Source organism: Chiloscyllium punctatum, chromosome 7 (assembly GCF_047496795.1).
Source record: "Chiloscyllium punctatum isolate Juve2018m chromosome 7, sChiPun1.3, whole genome shotgun sequence".
NCBI lineage: Eukaryota > Metazoa > Chordata > Chondrichthyes > Orectolobiformes > Hemiscylliidae > Chiloscyllium > Chiloscyllium punctatum.
The window spans coordinates 91,243,554-91,263,457 of NC_092745.1; the positions used below are offsets into that span (position 1 = coordinate 91,243,554).

General features: G+C 39.5%; 1 protein-coding gene across 1 annotated transcript in view; it reads right to left on the bottom strand.

Moving 5' to 3' along the window:
• LOC140479915 (ras-related protein Rab-3B) overlaps window positions 1-19,904 on the bottom strand; it is a 168,501-nt gene that overhangs the window by 143,462 nt on the left and 5,135 nt on the right. Inside the window, exon 2 of the mRNA XM_072574288.1 lies at window positions 12,068-12,295. Coding sequence (XP_072430389.1) covers window positions 12,068-12,295 — 228 coding nt within the window. The remainder of the gene's footprint in view (window positions 1-12,067; window positions 12,296-19,904) is intronic.

The window sequence follows — 19,904 nt, forward strand, 5'->3', positions numbered from 1 at the left end:
CCTCTAGCACAAAGTGAATCCCAGTCAATATTGAGAAAATTAAAGTCTCCAATCACTAACACTCTGTTGCTCCTACATTTTTCCATAATCTGTTTACCTATTTCTGCCTCTATCTCACGCGTGCTGTTGGAAGGCCTGTAGTACAGCCCCAACATTGTTACCACACCCTTCCTACTTCTGAGTTCTGCCCACATTGCCTCTCTGATCGAGTTCTCCAGAATGGCCTCCTAGAGCACAGTTGTAATATCCTCTCTGACCAGTAATGCAACTCCTCCAACCCTTTTACCTCTCTCTGTATCCATTCTGAAGCATTAATATCTTGGCATATTTATTTGCCAATCATGCCCTTCCCTCAACCAAGTCTCAGTAATAGCAATAACATCATACGCCCAGGTACTAATCCAAGCCCTAACTTCATCTGCCTGACCTATTACACTTCTCATATTAAAACAAATGCATCTCAGATCACCAGTCCCTTTGCGTTCATCATCTGCTCCCTGCCTACTCTTCCCCTTCATCACACTGAATTCATTTTCTAGTTCCTACCTCCTTACTATCCACTAACATCCTGATTTGGTTCCCATTAGTTTAAATCCTCCTCAAAAGAATATTGGTTCCAGTCTGGTCCAGCTGTAGACCATCCAATTTGTAATAGACCCACCTCCCCCAGGATTGGTCGCAATATCCCAAAAATCTGAACGCCTCCTTCCTTCTGCACAATCTCTCAAGCCACCTCTCAAAATTCCTCTGAGATTATTTAAAACTGCAGAGAACAGGCAGCTTCCGCTGCAGAGAACAAGAGCACATCTTTCTATATCTTTCTCTGCCTGTGTCTCTGTTGTGTCTTTTTCCTAGTTCCAACCTAATCAGTTAGCCGAGAGACAATCAGCTTCACTTGTAAACAACACCTCAAGCTCCTAATCATCTGAACATTGCAGGAACCCACTGCCACATAATAGATGTCAAAATAGGTATCAAATTCTTTGCAGTGAAATTATGCAGCCATCTTGGTAAATCTTTGATTTTAAAAGCACTTCTTTCTCCTTGCAGTCCACAGTTTTTAAAGACACAAAAATAAGAAGACAACAAGGAGAGGAGTAAGGCTGGACGGAGCAATGCTGTCTTTATTTTTCAATACTGGATAACTTGTACTTTTCAATTGCCACAAACCCATAGTCTAGGTTGGAAGACAATATTCCAGGGCTGGATAAAAGGCAGATTTGTCCCAACCAGAAAACATTTTGGCTGACTCAGTGTTTCTCTCTGGAAGATTTGAAACTAGCAATGATATTGATACACTGTATCTAAAACATATTATTCTGGAATTTGTGCTGCTCCAGATTGATTTTGAAAGCAATTTAATCCACATATCCTCTTTCTTATTTTTATTTCTTTTTAGAACAATAGTAGGCTTTGTGATTTTATGAAGTTCAGCAGAATTCACCATTGCTTGCCATTCCGACAAGACACCCAAGGATCTCTGGAGCTGAACTGAGATAAATGCAGGACAGCAGTGGGCTAAATCAGATGGCTGGTTTTGGCTTCAGCCTTTTAAACTACTTGGTCCTGGAATGATTTAAAAACCTTTTCACTGACTGGCTAATCTCCACTAATCAAGGATAAATGTTTTTTACCAGTAAAGACGTAACCATTACAGCTTTGCAAGGAGGGCTACTTTGGCACATGGCAGCATCTCCATCTCTGAGAGAGAAGGTCCAGGTTCAAGTGCCACCTGCCCCAAAGAAGTGTTAAAACATGCCTGAGCAAGTTGGTTAAACATCTATGTCTTCTCCAGTCCCAGCCATAGAGGGAAAGGAGTGGCAGAGTGGAGAAATAAGGAAGGGGATATGGAGAAGGTGGGGAATAAAGGAAGAATTTGAATGTTATGGATGGAAGATACTGCATTTCATGTAAATTTGCATTCATTTGTAGCCCATTAATAATTTGGTACACACATGGCATGGACGAGTTAGACCGAAGGGTCTGTTTCCGTGCTATACACCTCTATAATATCCAGCAACCAGATCCCAAAGCTTGAACATGCTGGGCTTTACAGTAAATGCACACCAAATGCCTTATGTAATTGTGTTGAATGATGGTAAATGACAGCATGGTATTATACTCTTAACAAATTATCTGACTAAATGTTCCAGTGTAGTCACAGTGGGATTAGTATAACCAGTAATTACTTCAATGATACATCACAGAGGAAGTCACAAGACACAATGATATATTTTCAATCTGAAACTGTAACATGCTTTCTACTATATCTGACTTTATCTGCTATGCAAGTATCATATCATATTAACTCCAAGAAACTGTAATGCATTCCCATTTTTCAGTATCTAATTGGAAACACATTGACTAATCACAGTGTCTAAATATAAATTGTTTGATTACCAGAACAGCAAAATATATCTGTTACAATTCAAAAGTAATTTCTTTATTTTCAGTTGACTAGTCACTGTGTACACTGATAAAAGTGATCATGTATAATATTAAAACTAACAATCTCTTAAACAATGATCACAGGAAGAACACACCAACACTCCTGTATCTTTAATTATTCTATATTTGCATTCTTTCACTTCAAAAACCATCACTGCCAATCCAAATTTCTCACTGTTGGCAGTGTATGGTCACTCAAATTACATCAAATGGATATTTAAGTTAAATTATTTCAAACCTCCTGCAAACTCTTGTCCTAAGAACTCATGCAGAGATCATCCCCACAGCTATAGGACCGAGTGCAATTTTAAGCCATAAAGATTACAGAGTTTCCAGGCGTCTACACTGAATTAGCATAGTATACCATGGTTAGTTTCAATAATCTGTGCCAGGGATAACAAAAATCTCAGTTGAGTTCTTAGTTGGCTCTTCAGTGACTGAGTTGGAAGTAGGATTGGTTTACATTGCGCAGGTTTTATTTGATTTATCCACAGGATGAGGGTAGCATTTAATGTACAAATCTAACAAGTGAATGGCTTGGTTCATCATTTCAGAGGACAGTTAAAAGTCAAGCACAATGCTATTGGTATGGAGGACCGATTTCATTCCATAAAGAACATATTTTCGATAAGTAAAGGAGTCAAAGGTTCCAGGGTAAATGTTCATTGGAGATGGAGTTGAGGATCATCAGATCAATCATGATCTCATTGCACAGTAGAGCAGACTTACATGGAGGACTATGTTAAACCACAATTTGCATATAATGCAAATGCAGATTGCTCACATTACAAAAGGACCTGTTCTGTTTCTGATAGTCCCAATTAACTTGTGTGAGACTGTGACCAATTGATCCAGGCACAGCAGGGGTTACCATCACTGTAACTGCAGTGCTATGAAGGTGCAGAGGAATGAAAGAGGAACAAATGCATCAGCAAGCTCAGGACAAGCACTTACTTAGAACAGCTGCCAACAGCCTCCACATGAAGGAGTTGCTGCTCTGTATATAAAGTGGAAATACAGGGGGGGCCAGACTCGACCATCCCCAATGCTATTTCCTCCAGATAAACACTTGGGTGTCCTGGTACGCTATCACAGGACTATGCCATCTGCTCAAGCTAGACTTGAGATCTGAAGGGATGGGTGGCCATCCTGTCACAATGGCTGTCAGGGAGATAGCTATGGTAAAAACAATGACTGCAGATGCTGAAAACCAAGTGTTAAATTTGTATGCAAATAGGACCCTGAAGGAGTATCCAATCAAAAACTAAAGCATTGAATGCAGCAAAACCAGTTTCTCAACTGCATTGAATGCAGTTAAGAACCACTCGTGGATGACTGAAAAGCAAATGAAAAAGGAGAAAATTGATAATGAAAGCAAATTGGCAAGGAAAATAAAAACAAAGAGCAGAGCTTCTATGTTTATATAAGCGATTAGATAAAGTAGTGCGGGATGCCTGGAGAATGAAACTGAGGAATTGATAATAGGGAACAGGAAAATGGAAGATATCTTAAAGTAATATTTTGCGTTGGTCCTCATGGTAACAGATACTAAAAACATCCTAAAGATATTAGATAAGTAAGGCATTATTAGGAGAATGTTTATTGTGATAGAGACTATTACAAGAACCTAAGCATTTGACAAGCAGGAAGGTTGCCTGGGTTTTAAAGGAAGTGGCTGCAAAGATAGTGTGAGCATTGGCTGAAATAGTCTCAAACTCAATGGATTCTCGTATGGTTCCATGCAGATTGGAAAACTGCTTATGTGATGCCTCTGTTCAAGAAAGGGGTAACAGAAAGCAGGAAACTATAGCTAATTAGGCTAACTATTTAGTCATCGGTAAATGCAACTGTTTATTATTAAAGAAGAAACCGCACGACACTTAGAATGCTTAATGCAATCAAAAAGAGCTTCATTTCATGAAAGGAAAATCATGTTTGACAAATTTGCTAGTATTCTTTGAGGATTTAACAAGCAAAGTTGATATGGGGGAATTAGTGAGCATTGAATAAGGAGCCACCCAAAATATTTTTCCACATGGCAGGAGCTCATGGTCTGAGGGGTAATATCAAAATAAGGATTGAGGATTGGTTAGTGCACAGAAGCATCAGAGTCAGGATACATAGGTCTCTTTTTAATTTGGAAAGCCATAACAAGTGGAGTTTAAAAATAGAGAAATCTAGTTACAATTGTGTACTGGGTGTTGGCGAGGCCCCACCTGGAGTACTCTGGAATACTGTTGTGGTCAGATAGTTCGAGGCCTGAATGGCTAAGCCCAAAACCAAAATTGGCAAACTTTGTGCAGCCACGTTCAATGAATCTTTCTAGACAGGTCAAAACCAAGCATCCGCACAAGACAAGCAAGTTCAAGCCCAGACGTGCCCTGGCAAACAAAGTTGGTTTGTGTATTGGAGTATATACAAACTGACTTGCCAGAGCCCCAAGTTCTTGCCATGATCACGTGTGTAGAGGTGAATGTGCCCTTGACATATCGGGGAATGGATGCCGAAGGCAGCCCAACATTTTCCATATATGGTATTGAGGTCCCATTGGATGTGACCTTGACCTGGAAGTCCAACTTGCTGAGCGCCAGAGACCATTCTGGAAGGATGCAGCAGGGTGGAGCAAGAAGGGACATCTAACAACATTTACATCAGCAAAGACCTGACCTGGAGGCAGCAAGGATGACCATAGGCAAGACTAACCTTCACCAAATTCAACAGAGCTGAATACACAACTTGGCCAAGTTTAACTGCATGGGTAGTACCTAGTCCTAGCTGAAAATGTGTTGCTGGAAAAGCGCAGCTGGTCAGGCAGCATCCAAGGAACAGGAGAATCGACGTTTCGGGCATAAGCCCTTCTTCAGGAATGAGGAAAGTGTGTCCAGCAGGCTAAGATAAAAGGTAGGGAGGAGGGACTTGGAGGAGGGGCATTGGAAATGTGATAGGTGGAAGGAGGTCAAGGTGAGGGTGATAGGCCGGAGTGGGGTGGGGGCGGAGAGGTCAGGAAGAAGATTGCAGGTTAGTAAGGTGGTGCTGAGTTCGAGGGATTTGACTGAGACAAGGTGGAGGGAGGGGAAATGAGGAAACTGGAGATTTCTCATTTCCCCTCCCCCCACCTTGTCTCAGTCAAATCCCTTGAACTCAACACTGCCTTCCTAACCTGCAATCTACTTCCTGACCTCTCCGCCCCCATCCCACTCCGGCCTATCACCCTCACCTTGACCTCCTTCCACCTATCGCATTTCCAACACCCCTCCCCCAAGTCCCTCCTCCCTACCTTTTATCTTAGCCTGCTGGACACACTTTCCTCATTCCTGAAGAAGGGCTTATGCCTGAAACGTCGATTCTCCTGTTCCTTGGATGCTGCCTGACCTGCTGTGCTTTTCCAGCAACACATTTTCAGCTCTGATCTTCAGCATCTGCAGTCCTTACTTTCTCCTAGTACCTAGTCCTAGTCTGGTAGCCAATGGTAGTTTAGGAAAGGATTGTGACAAAGACTTAATGATGTGATTACTAAAGTAATTAATGTAAGAAGCAGGAATTTTATAGCAGAAAGCATAACTTCAGATAATATTTGGCCTTTTGTTTATTTTGTGAATAAAGTTGAATTGAATTGCAAGTTGACCTGGCCCTTTTGTTCACCTCACATATATAGCACCTAAGTAAAAAAGGATTCACACAGAAACTGGTTGAAGAATCCAATGCATGGCCAACATTGTGTAGTTTGGTCCCCACAGTTAAGAAAGGATACATTGGCATTTGTGATTCTCCAAAAGAGATTCACTATGCTGATTCTTGGGATAAAGGAGTTGAATTATCAAGAATTACTTTATGAGAGTTTAGAAGAATATGGGGTGATTTTATTAAACCAAATTTTGAGGGGCTTGACAGGGTTGATATTGAGAAGATGTTTCATTATTGGGGGAATGTTAAAGCAGGGGACATAGTTACAGAATAAGGAGGCACTCATTTAAAATTGAGATGCAAAGAAATTTCTCCCAGAGAGTAGTGAATATGTAAAATTCTCTACCCTGAGAGCTGTACAGACTAGACCACTGAAGGTATTAAAAGAGAGGATAGATAGATTTTTAAAATATTGAAGAGTTGAAGGCTCTGAGGCACTGGCATGAAAAAGCGCTTCAGGCCTGAAGCAGATCATAAAATAGTGGGGAGACAGGTTTGAGGGGATATATATTTTATTCCCGTTCCCATTTCTTTTTTTCTTATAGAGGCGTGGTGTATACATAATGAAGCAATCTGTGGAGAATTACATGAGATAATTTACTTAAGCTCACAGAAAGAAACCCTCCCTTAAACTCCCCGAAATTAACACTTGGCTGATTTTTGGTGTTATTCTGCCCAATATCTCCAAGTCTCACCTCAACATTCAAGTTAGCATATAATGTGAAATCAGTACCCATTTTGTCAGGACCCAACAGCTGTCCACTATTCTCTAACAGGCTAGAGAGAAAAGTTAAATAGCTTTAATTGCAAGAGTGTATTTCTTATGTATAGAAATAATTATTTAAAATTATATTTTCCTTATTTTATTTTTAAAAGCAAACTCCATAATATTGCAAAGGGAACTGCAGTAACTCAATTCAAAAAATAGCTATATGACTAAACATCATTATGAATAATTAGAATCTGTTTCTCCTAATAATAGGTAACTTGTTCTCATTAAGTTGCTAAATGTAAAAAAAAATCAATTTTTAAAAATCATTCATTCATTCATCTAAGGAGTGTACGGTAGACATTGGTGCACGACCCCTCATGCACTTGGGAAAATGGTGGTGAGTCACCTTCCTGCAACTGAGTGGTTTGCTAGGCCATTCCAGAGGACAATCAGGAGTGAACCACATTGTATTGATTTGGAGCCATACATAGGCTAGCCTGGGTAAAGATCTCAGATTACCTTCCTTGAAGGACATTAGTTAACAGATGGATTTCACAACAATCTGGCAATTACTTGGTCACCAGTATAATGCTAGCTTTTTAATTCCAGATTTATCTAATTAAATTCCCCAGACACCATAGTGGGATTTGAATTTATATCTGGAATTTTACTCCAGACTTCAAGATTACTTGTTCATCGAGATAACTACAATGTTATTATTGCTGTACAGTGCTCAATTATATTTCATTGTTATCATTAGATTTAGGAAAGTAAGTACTCATGGGTTTTAGGGCAGAATTTTCAACTCTCCTTAACAGCAGGGGCAATGGTGAGACTTATGGGAAAATACAGTGAAAATGAAAACATGAATATCTTGACATCAAGAAAAAATTTCAAAGCTTCCCCTTCAGATTTAATCAGTGAGTTCAGGATTTCACTAACTTTATCCAACATTTGCATCTAATTAGTACCTAACTTGTCTCATTTCTATGTCACATTTTTGCAGAGAGCAAAATTTCAGAAACCATCTAAAGAAGTAAGCAATGTAGGAAGGAAACTGGGGAAATTAAATGATACAATAGGATACGGTATTTGTCCATTAGAGAAATTTGTTTTTTTAAAATTTAGTTGTTCTCAACCAACAGCATGAATTCTGCAATGTTCTACTGTCAGCAGAAAAGGAAACTCTCAGGCATCTTTATGAAGGTGTCAACGATTTTCCATAGGGATTCTGTGGAATTTGAGCAATTTGTTATAAATAAAATTAAAAGGAAGTTAAAATTGGAAGTCAAGCTTTGGGGATCTTTAAATATTTAGGATTAGCCATTAAGCAGAATAGGTTTGGAGTAAACTTGAATGGTTTTATCTACAAAGTATGACATCTATCCTGATAAATCATGCTAGGTCATCACAGAAAGATGGTATCACATCTGAAAAAGAAACAGAGCTGTCTAAGGAGTTTGATTGGACAAAATAATTTGCAAAACACTCAGACAAGACCACAGGCTAGTTTTTGATGCATTAAAACTGAGAAGTATGATGCAATATGCTACAGTCAAAGATATTTTAAAATATTGTTGAATACTAAATGTGGGAAACTGCATATTTAGGTTTCTAGTAGGACTTTCCATATCACAGGGAAAAAAAATGGAAAATTTATATCCTGTGAACTGAACTACTTTACATTGCTAAATTACTAATTTAGCAAATAAAATGAATTTAAAAGTATAAAAGAAAACTGTAACTTTGTATATACAGTACTTCCTGCTCACAGCCAATACTGTATACTGCATCTCCAGATCCCAGAGAAATTTAACTGCTGTAAATCCTTCCCCTCCCTGCCTCTGATTTGCAGTCTCTCCTCATCATATTCTTGATGAACCCTCTGCTCCCTCATTTACCCTTTCCTCTCCCCTCCCCTCCTGAGCCTGTGTTCCAGTTCAAGCTGCAGATCCGACCCAAAACCGGAGCCCCAGGATTATGAAAGTGTGAATTCTGATCATGCAGAGGTACCCAGTAGGAATCAACGTGTTTTTTGATCAGATCCAGGACATCTCTGCAATAGTTCCTTAGGGTAGTGTCCTAGTTCAATCATTTTCAGCTGCTTCATCAATGACCTTCCCTCCATCTTAAGATCAGAAATAGGGGTGTTTGCCTTGATTGCACAATTATAAGCAGCATTCACGACTGCTCAGACACTGAAGCAGTTCATGTTCAAATGCATAATATCTGGATATTATCAAGGCTTCAACTTACAAGTGGCAAGGAACATTCATGCTACACAAATGCCAGGCAACGACCATCTCCAACAAAACACCACCCTTTGACATTCAATGGCATTCAAGAGCTTGTCAGAGCAATGAGTAACTCACCTGACACTCCAAAGCCTGTCCACAAGGCAAAAGTCGGGAAGGTGATACAATACTCCCCATTTGCCTGGCTGAGTACAACTCCAACAACTCTCTCAAGAAGCTTGACACCAACTAGGAAAAAGTAGCCCATCTGATAGGCACCCCATCCCAAGCATTTACTCCCTCCATCACTGACATTCAGTACACACTGCTGCTACAATCATCTAGATGCACTGCAGAAATTCTCCAAAGATCCTCATACAGAACTTTCTAAACCTATGATTACTTCTATCGAGAAGGAAAAGGAAAGCAGATCCAATACCTGCAATCTTCCCTTCAAGCCACTCACCATCCTGACTTGAAAATATATCGCCGTTCCTTGACTATTGCCAGATCACAATCCTGGAAACCCCTCCCTAAGAGCATTGTGGGTCAACCCGCAGCACATAGGCTGCAGCGATTCAAGAAGGCAGCTCACCACCATTTCCTCAAGGGCAACTACGGATGGGCAATCAATCTTGGCCAGTTAGCAATGCCCAAATCCCATGAATGAATAAATAAAAACGTATGGTTCCGCTCAAGAACTCCCTCTCCCGAATGCTCATGGTGTGTGAGGTCTCTGGAGATGAACTGTGAGAGACAGGACGAGCAACTTCAACAGTCGTCATTTGAAAGACAGCATGTGTTATAATAGCCTCAATCATTAAAATACAGCTTTCACTACCTCAGAACTCTGGTTTTCCATTTAGTCTGTATTTGGATGAGAATACAGGTTCAGGAGAGGAAAGCAGCAAGACACTAAGTCAGGATTGGGAGATGAGGCAAGAGGATTAAATTAGATTACATTCCCTACAACATGGAAACAGGCCCTTCGGCCCAATAAGTCCACAACGACCTTCTGAAAAAGTAACCCACCCAGACTCATTTCCCTCTGACTAACGCACCTAACACAATGGGCAATTTAGCATGGCCAATTCACCTGACCTGCATATCTTTGGAATGTGGGAGGAAACCGGAGCACCCAGAGGAAATCCATGCAGACATGGGGAGAACGTGCAAACTCCACAGTCGCCAGAGGCTGGAATCAAACCCGGGTCCCTGGCACTGTGAGGCAGCAGTGCTAACCACAGTGGGGGAGCCTGCAAATCAAAGATGAGACATATGGAGATGCTGCATGTCAGAGGATTGGCAAGTGGAGAGTCAACAGTTGCTAAATTGGAGAATGGGAGAGGCTGCTCCAAAATGGCCCCAAATGAGTCACACAGCCCTGTGTCAGGCTTTTGGGAAACATCAAACAAATTTCACAAAATTAAATGAGATTTCAGTTCCTACTCACATAAAGTGATACAGCACTAAATGGAAAAATGTTAAGTGAGGATTTGCTGTAATTCCTGTTTCAAAATGTTGTTTGAATGTCATCCTAGTACAATGGCACAGTTTTATAGCAGTTGCTCTTATGAAATCAATGCAGCAATTATACTCCTTTGGTATCCCCATGTAGACATGTCAAGCTCTTTATAGATCCCCCTTACAAGCAACAGGTACAAGCAGCACACTAAGAAATTTGCCATACCTGGATATATTGACCTCATGTGTACTTATTTTCTGTATATGAATTGTATAATCTTAATCAGAAGCCCAGATGCGCATTTGGTGATATACTAAATAATCTGCTGGAAGTGAAGTCTGCAGATGCTGGAGATCAGAGTCGAGAATCTGGTGGCTCATTTTAGTGGTCTCTCGAAGAAAGACTGACATTTATATCATACATTCCACAACAACAAGTTGACTCAAAGTTCTTTGCAACCAATGGAGTACTTTTGAATTGTAGTTTGTTGTAAAATGAGAAATGAAGCAACTAATTTGGTGAGCAATCTCTCGCAAACAACATTATAATAACAACCAGATAAACTTTTCTGTGATGTAAATTGAGAGCTCAAAATTGGCAAAAACACTGCGAAGAATCATCTTTTTTTTTAGAAATAGTGCTAACTGCAAATTAACACCACCTAAGCAGGTATAGTGGACCTAGGCTCAAAGACAGCACCCTAAACAGTGCAGCACATTCTCAATTTTGCACTGGAGTGTAAGAGCAGTTTTTTTTTTATCTCAAGTTCCAGAATGGGACTTGAAACTTTTAAATTTGTGATTCAGAAAAGAGAGTGTTATCAACTGAGCCATAGCAGATTCCCTTATGTACTGTTAGGAATTTACTGTTATTCCCCAAAATGTGGTCATGGAATATGTAAAATTAAACTCTTCACTAGGTGAATTGGATGCTGTCATCTTAAATGTGCCGACATGTGCATTTTCCCTTTGGTCGTCAATAAATTGATACATAGTTTGGTGAATAGAGACTGGTTACTTTTGAATATTATATAAAAGACTAGAACATTAAGACAGAATTTTAATATATTTTGTAATACTTTCCATGTAGAAATAACTAAAAAAAAGCGCAATATTCATTCACAGATTAAATTCACACAAATCAAATTTTGAATGCAGTTAACACGGCAACAAATCAGCATTTGCTTACAAACTTCAGAGCAAAATGGAGCTGTTTCTTTCAGTTTTAGCCAGAAGTCTATATTTTCCTATCTGAATCCCAGGTTCCATTTCTACCTAAGCTGAACTCCTAATGAATTAGACTGCTGCTCCTCACTTCTCCAAATCACTCACTGCAATCTATCCTCTGTGGAACTGTAATCCCGTAAGAGACGCCACCAACATATTAAATATACTCGTGTCTATTTTTCAGTGTTTCTTTAACTTATTATCATTTCGTTCTATCCAATTAAACTTCATGCAATAGCTAATCTTGTTCTGTGTTTAATCAATTTAGGGAGAATAATTAAAAAAGAATAACACCTACCCAAATCTGCAATTTGACTCTTTTATCATTTCTGTAAACAGTCTTCACTTTGAAGTCAATACCAACAGTGCTGACAAAGGCTGATGTGAATGTGTCATCTGCATATCTGAACAGGAAAGATGTTTTTCCCACGCTGCTGTTTCCAATAATAAGAAGCTTGAACATGTAATCAAAGTTCTGATCAGATGCATCCTTTGGTCCATACCTAGAATCTGCTGCAGCAGCCATCTAAAAATTGCAGATGAAAGAAAACCTGTCATAAAATTATAAATGGGCACTCTGAAATAAATTCAAAGCAATAATAAACAAGAAGGTATTGAGCATTTTGAAGTTTTGCCATAATAGCAATTGTTTAGCATGAGGTGATAAAGCGCAGGAACTAGACCAATTTACAAAAAACCTTATATACTAGTTATAGAAAGAATTGGAACAGTGACTGTATTTTAGATCGTGAAAGGAGCCATTTCTTTCTTTCTATTATAATAAGTATTGTTAAAAACACTCATATGCCTCAGGATTTACATCTATACTTCTGGTACTTAAATCATTACGGTGTTCATCTTGTAGAAACCATTAGAGTTAACAGAAACGCTCAGCTGATATCAGCAGAGCGCAACTTGTCAGTTTTCTACAATGAATACAGAGGGATCAGAATCCTTTGGTTAAACCTACACGCAAAGCCAGAGATACCAACGAAACTCTATTCCAGCTTCTGTTGAATATGGCTGCTGTAGGGGTTGAGGCCTCCTGACATGAATAAATAAGATTCTGTAAACTTACATGGATATTTGAACAATTATAATAACACGTTCTTATTAAAAAATTTTATCATGAAAACTGTATAACTCAAAAGGTCAACTCATTGACTATTCATTTTAATTAAAGGATAACCAAGCAAGAATATTGTACTCTCAGAATCACGTAAGTGATACAGTGCAGAAGGAGACCATTCAGGCCATTGTGGCTCTCCAACTGAGCATCATGACTTAGGTCCCGTTATCCTGCCTTTTCCCTATAGCCGTGCACATTACTTAGCTGAAACAACTCCCTCTTGAAAGTTTCAGTTGAACCTTCCTCCACCACACTTTGAGATAGTGCATTCTTCACCCAATCCACTTGTGCATAAAAACTTTTTTCCCACTTTACATTTGCTTCTTTTGCATATTACTTAACATCTGTATCCTCTTGCTCTTTATACTTTGAAGCAGTTTCTCCTTATGTATTCTATCCAGCCCCCTTATAACCAAATCTCTTTCAGTCCAAGGAGAACTGTCACAACATCTCCTTATTATCCTTATCGCTGAAGTTTCTCACCCTTGCCACCATTCATGTAAATCTCTTCTGCACTCTGTCCAATGCAGTCACATTCTTCTTATAGTGTGATAGCCAAAACAAGACACAATTCTCCAGCAGAAATATAACATATGTCTTATTAACGTTCATCATTATCTCCTTGCTTTTATTCACTGTGCCACTGCTAATAAAACCCAGGACCGCTGTGTGCCTTATTAATTGCTCTCTCCACCTTCCTCTCTACAATAATCTGTGCACGTATACTTCTAGGTCTCTCTGCTCCTGCACCCTCAATTTTGTTATTGTCTATCCACATTCCTGTTATTCAAATGCATTACTTCACATTTCTCTGCATAGATCTTCATCTACTATCTATCTGTCCACTTCACTGACTTGTCTATGTCCATTTGACCTCAACAGTTTATGATTCTTCCAAGATTAGTATCCTCCACAAACTTGGAAATTGTTCCCTGCATACCAAGATCTCGATCATTATCATATATCAGTAAAAACAAAGGCTGCAAGGGTCCCTCTCTCTTATAGCATTGGGGCTCTACCTAAAGCAAATAAACTGCAGCAGTTCACAGGGCAATAAATGGCCCAGCTACTGTGCATTTCATGAACATATTTTAAAAACTGACCCTGGGGAACTCCACTACAAATCTTCCTCCAGCCTGAAAAATATCTATTGTCCATTTCTCTGTTTCCTTTTATGTTATATCCTTGTTGCTACTGTCCTTTTTAATTCCATGAGCTCTAACTTTATTCACAACTCTGCTCTGTGACACTGCATCGAATATCTTCTGAAAGTCCATGAATACCTCATGAAGTGTATTACACTAATCAACCCTTTCTGTTACCTTTTTGAAAAACTCCAATAAGTTAGTTACATATGATTTCCTCTTTGGAAATCCGTGCTGTCTCTAATCAACCAACCCTTTCCATGTCACTACTAATTCTACCTTGAATTGAGAAGCTTCCTCACACCACTACGTCAAACTGATGGGTCTGTATTACTGGGCTTACACTTAAAACCTTCTTTGAACAAGGACATGATGTTTGTAATTCACTAGTTTTCTGGCATCTTTCCTGAGCCTAGGAAGGACTAGTATGCCCTTGCAATTTTCACTCTCACTTCCTTCAAAATTCTTGGATGTATCTCATTTGGTCCCAGTCAACTTTGAGTACCAACAGTTGATCAACACTTCTTCCTCATTAATTCTGTACCCTCTCTTCTTCCTTGATTTTTTAAAAAGTTTCTGTTTCATGCTTTTGAAAGTAAGGGAAACACTGATGTATGCAGGAAGGTGAATTTTCAATTTCAGTGTGGACTACCTTTTAAATTTGGAATTGCTGGTCAGTGTTTGCTTTCAGATTCCCTTTCTCCTTGGAGAAGCTACCTGGAATCAGCAAATGGAGGAGTATAGACAGAAGGCTGCATTCAATCACCCTCTTAAAATTAGCTTTATTGTCACATGTAGTCAAATTAGTACAGTGAGAAGTTTGCAAGTCACCACTTATGGCACCACCTTAGATACAAAGGTACTGTGATACAGATTAATTAGATTAGATTAGATTAGATTACTTACAGTGTGGAAACAGGCCCTTCGGCCCAAAAAGTCCACACCGACCCGCCAAAGCGCAACCCACCCACACCCATTCCCCTACATTTACAAATTCTTCGGAAAGAAACAAATTAGAAAACTAAAGAAATAAAAAGTTCTGAATAACAATTCTTCAGTCCAGACCACGCCGGCACCCAGTCTGGCTGAAAGACCACCATGCCTATTAATGTACAAAAGATGCATAGTACAACAACAGTTTTTAAAAGCTTTTTTAGTGTAATTAGTTTAAATTACATTATTTCCTGATAAAGGAAATATTAATTAAAATTACCTGTAAAGTAATTTACTTGTTAAAGATGGGCCTTTCTGGCCTTAATATAATTTCTTACTACATCTCACAAAAAAACTCCATCTATACCTTCCATTTATTCATGTAGTTCTGTCCTTAAAAAATGTACCGAGGCTAAGAACTCTTCGAATATTTGAGATCAATACAGAGAATATTCGTGAGCAAATGCAACAAGCTCTGAATTGTTTGTCTCATTGATGAACGTTCAAATGGTGACTTCATTAATTTAGTTAGTAGAGAGTTTCTTTAAGATAAACAGTCAGTTTTGATTAGATTCTTTTAACGAGTTTAGATTAGATTCCCCTACAGTGTGGAAACAGGCCCTTCGGCCCAACAAGTCCACACCGACCCTCTGAAAAGTAACACAACCAGTCCCATTTCCCTCTGACTAATGCACCTAACACTGTGGGCAATTTGGCACGGCCAATTCACCTGGCCTGCACACCTTTGCGACTGTGGGAGGAAACCCATGCAGACACGGGGAGAATGTGCAAACTCCACACAGGCAGTCACCTAAGGCTGGAATTAAACCTGGGACCCCAGTGCTGTGAGGCAGTAGTGCTAACCGCTAACCACTGAGCCGCCGTGCTGCCTTGCAAAAAAAAAGCACAATATCAAATAATACATTGATTCAAAAACTCGAAGCATTTTCACATGTAATTTCACTATCATTATGTCCTTCTACAAGATAACATATACATAAGAATCTTAAATTGTGTTTTTGTAGGTATTTGTCACAAAAGTCCATACCTTTGTTTACTCTGGGTGCCACACTCAGTTTAATTTTGTATATATTCAAACTGAATTTGAACAGCCGACTCACCTCTGCCTTGAACCATAGCAGCCTGTCAGGTGTTTTGTTCTTAATCTGGACAACTGGGGATTCTAATCATAGTGTTTACAGCTTCTTGATTCTATTTCAACTCATGAGCTGGATTTACATCAGAGCTAGGTAGATAACAGAGTGTCAAAGTAGACTGTTATCTCGGCACAGCAGGTGACGTGAAATTCAGAACAAATTTTAGGAGCTGGATGTCAGTTGTTAAAATATTAGGGAAAATTTCAATGTTGCTGTTGCTGGATAAATAGTACTTATCCATAAAAATTACATATCCCCAATCCATAAATTTTATCTGTTAACATAAATAGATGAGTAATTGAGCCTGCATAATCTCCTGGTATACACGTTTGGCATATGCAGAGGGCCCTTAATCATATGATTTTACCTGTCTGCTATTAACTGGGCAATATGACAAATGGAATGAGATGTAAGAATCCACACTGTCTTTAGAGATCTCAGCCAAAATGAGTTTGGGCAAACATTGATAGACTTCATCTTTTAATACCAACAATTACTTATGATCTATTCAAACTTGGCTTTCTCAGTATTTATCTATAAATGACTTGAACCTGTAATAAGTTAATCAATTACTCATTGGATTGGACTCTCGAGCCAAGAGGCTAGGGTTAAAGCCCAACCTGCTCCAGAGTGTGTAATGATATCTCTGAATAGATTGATCAGAAAATATCTGAAAGTGGTGTTATTAACTGTTCTCATTCCTTTGTTTCCCTGTGGCAGTCAAATGATTGTATAAATTAAGAGAGAATTGTCACAGAAGGAATGAACTCTGAGAAAACCATGCATCAAATGCGAAGATCTGTACTGGGGTCCATAGTACAGTTTTCAATTTCATCACTAAAATCGACAACTTGAAGGTTACCATAGCAGGTGTATGAGGAATTGAAATGGAAAAAGGATAAGGTCGTCATAGTCCCACCGGACCAAACAGCTGCTCTCCCATTAGAAAGAGAATACTAGTGTGATTTAACCGAGGATCACCACTTCCCAGGTGAAGGGAGAGGCTGAGAAGGAAAATCCTTCATGGTAACCACACCCAGAACAGGAAACAATCCATTGGGCTAGAAAGTGGAGACAAATAGCAGTTCAGAAATCATCTGCTGGTGTTGAATTGACAACAGGTATTTTCATTGCCAATATATGGAGAAGGCAATTGATCAAAACAACTTCAACATGGAACAAGTTATTGTCAACGCAGATAAAAATTAAATATGAAATATATAAAACCTAAATTCAACTTTTTTTGGCTTAATTTTTCAAGGAATTCGTTCTTCAAATTCCAGATGTGTCCACCGATATCTTTCAATACATAGTTCTATTTATCAGCACAATAAATTTCTTGCATTCTGATAATTTTTCTCTGTTCACCTTAAGATTCAGTTATGTTTTAATTATAACTGTTGACCAGTATACCAGGAGAACTCATCTGTTTTCCTTCTGGAAAATACCCAATACCATGGGATCTTTCACATCACCTGAGAGGTTCAGTAGCTTTGTTCAAAATATAAACCCTCTGTTAGTGCTCTGAATATTGCACTGAAGTCAATGACTTGGTTGTGACCTTTCATCAGAAACTTTTCAGAGAAACCTTACAACAAGGACATGCAATTACTGAACACCATTAACACAGGAAAACATCCTGAAACATCAACAGAAGTATAATCAGACAAAAAAAAATGCCAAAGAAGTAGATGTTCAATTAAAGGCTTGGTCTAGGAGGTGGCTTTTATCAAGAATTAAGTAAAGTTTAAATTAATTCAGCAGAGAGATGTGTATCCAGTATACAGGAGGTTCAGAATAGTGAGGTTAGAAATAAGGTTTCAAGTTCGCAAGAGGGCACCGGCAAGCAAGAAGTTGGTTTGAAATGTGTCTACTTCAACGCCAGGAGCATCAGAATAAGGTGGGTGAACTTGCAGCATAGGTTGGTACCTGGGATTTCGATGTTGTGGCCATTTCAGAGACATAGGTCAAGCAGGGACAGGAATGCTTATAGCAGGTTCAGGGATTTAGATGTTTCAGTAAGAACAGAGAAGGTAAAAGAGGGGGAAATGTGGCATTGTTAATCAAGGGCAATACTACAATGGCAGAAAGGATGTTTGAGGACTTGTCTACTGAGGCAGGAAAGGCTGAGGTTAGAAACAGGAAAGGAGAGGTCACCCTGTTGGGAGTTTTCTTTCGGCCTCCAAATAGCTCCAGAGATGTACAGGAAAGGATAGCAAAGATGATTCTCAATAGGAGCGAGAATGACAAGGTAATTGTTATGGGGGACTTTAACTTTCCAAATAATGACTGGGACTACTATATTTCGAGTACTTTAGATGGGTCAGTTTTTGTCCCATATGTGCGGGAGAGTTTCCTGACACAGTATGTAGACAGGCCAATAAGAGGCAAGGCCACATTGTATTTAGCACTGGGTGATGAACCCGGCCAAGTGTTAGATTTGGAGGTAGCTGAACACTTTGGTGATACTGACACAATTCGGTTATTTTATTTTAGCAACGGAAAGGGATCGGTATATACCGCAGAGCGAGAGTTACAGCTGGGGGAAAGGCGATTATGATGAGATTAGGCAAGATTTAGGATGCATAGGATGGGGAAGGAAACTGCAGGGGATGGATACAATTAAAATGTGGAGTTTATTCAAGGAACAGCTATTGCATGTCCTTGATAAGTATATACCTGGCAGGTAGGGAGGAAGTTGTCGAGCGAGAGTTTAGTAAAGAAGGTGAAGCTCTTGTCAAGAGGAAAAAGAAGGCTTATGTTAGGATGAAACATGAAGGCTCAGTTAGGGCACTTGAGAGTTACAAGCCAGCCAGGAAAGATCTAAAGAGAGAGCTCAGAAGAACCAGGAGGGGACATGAGAAGTCGTTGGCAGATAGGATCAAAGAAAACCCTCAGGAGGTCTATAGGTATATCAGGACTAAAAGCATGACTAGACTAAGATTAGGACCAATCAAGGATAGCAGTAGGAAGTTATGCGGGGAATCAATGGAGATGAGGAAGCGTGAACTAGTCATAGAGTCATAGAGATGTACAGCATGGAAACAGACTCTTCGGTCCAACCCCTCCATGCCGACCAGATATCCCAACCCAATCTAGTCCCACCTGCCAGCTACCAGCCCATATCCCTCCAAACCCTTCCTATTTATTTACCCATCCAAATGCCTTTTAAATGTTGCAATTATACCAGTCTCCACCACTTCCTCTGGCAGCTCATTCCATACATGTACCACCCTCTGTGTGAAAAAGTTGCCCCTTAGGTCTCTTATATCTTTCCCCTCTCACCCTAAACCTATACCCTCTAGTTCTGGACTCCCCCATCCCAGGGAAAATACTTTGTCTATTTATCCTATCCATGCCCCTCATGATTTTATAAACATCTATAAGGTCACCCCTCAGCCTCCGACGCTCCAGGGAAAACAGCCCCAGCCTGTTCAGTCTTTCCCCATAGCTCAAATCCTCCAACCCTGGCAACATTCTTGCAAACCTTTTCTGAACCCTTTCAAGATTCACAACATCTTTCCGATAGGAAGGAGACCAGTATTGCATGCAATATTCCAAAAAAATGAATATTTTTCATCAGTATTCACATTGGAAAAAAGACGATGTTTTCAAGGAGAATATTGAGATACAGGCTGCTAGGATAGATGTGATTGAGATGGAGGAGGTGTTAGCAATTCTGGAAAGTGTGACAATAGATAAGTTGCCTAGCCTGGATGGGATTTATCCTAGGAATCGCTGGAAAGCCAGGGAGGAGACTGCAGAGCCTTG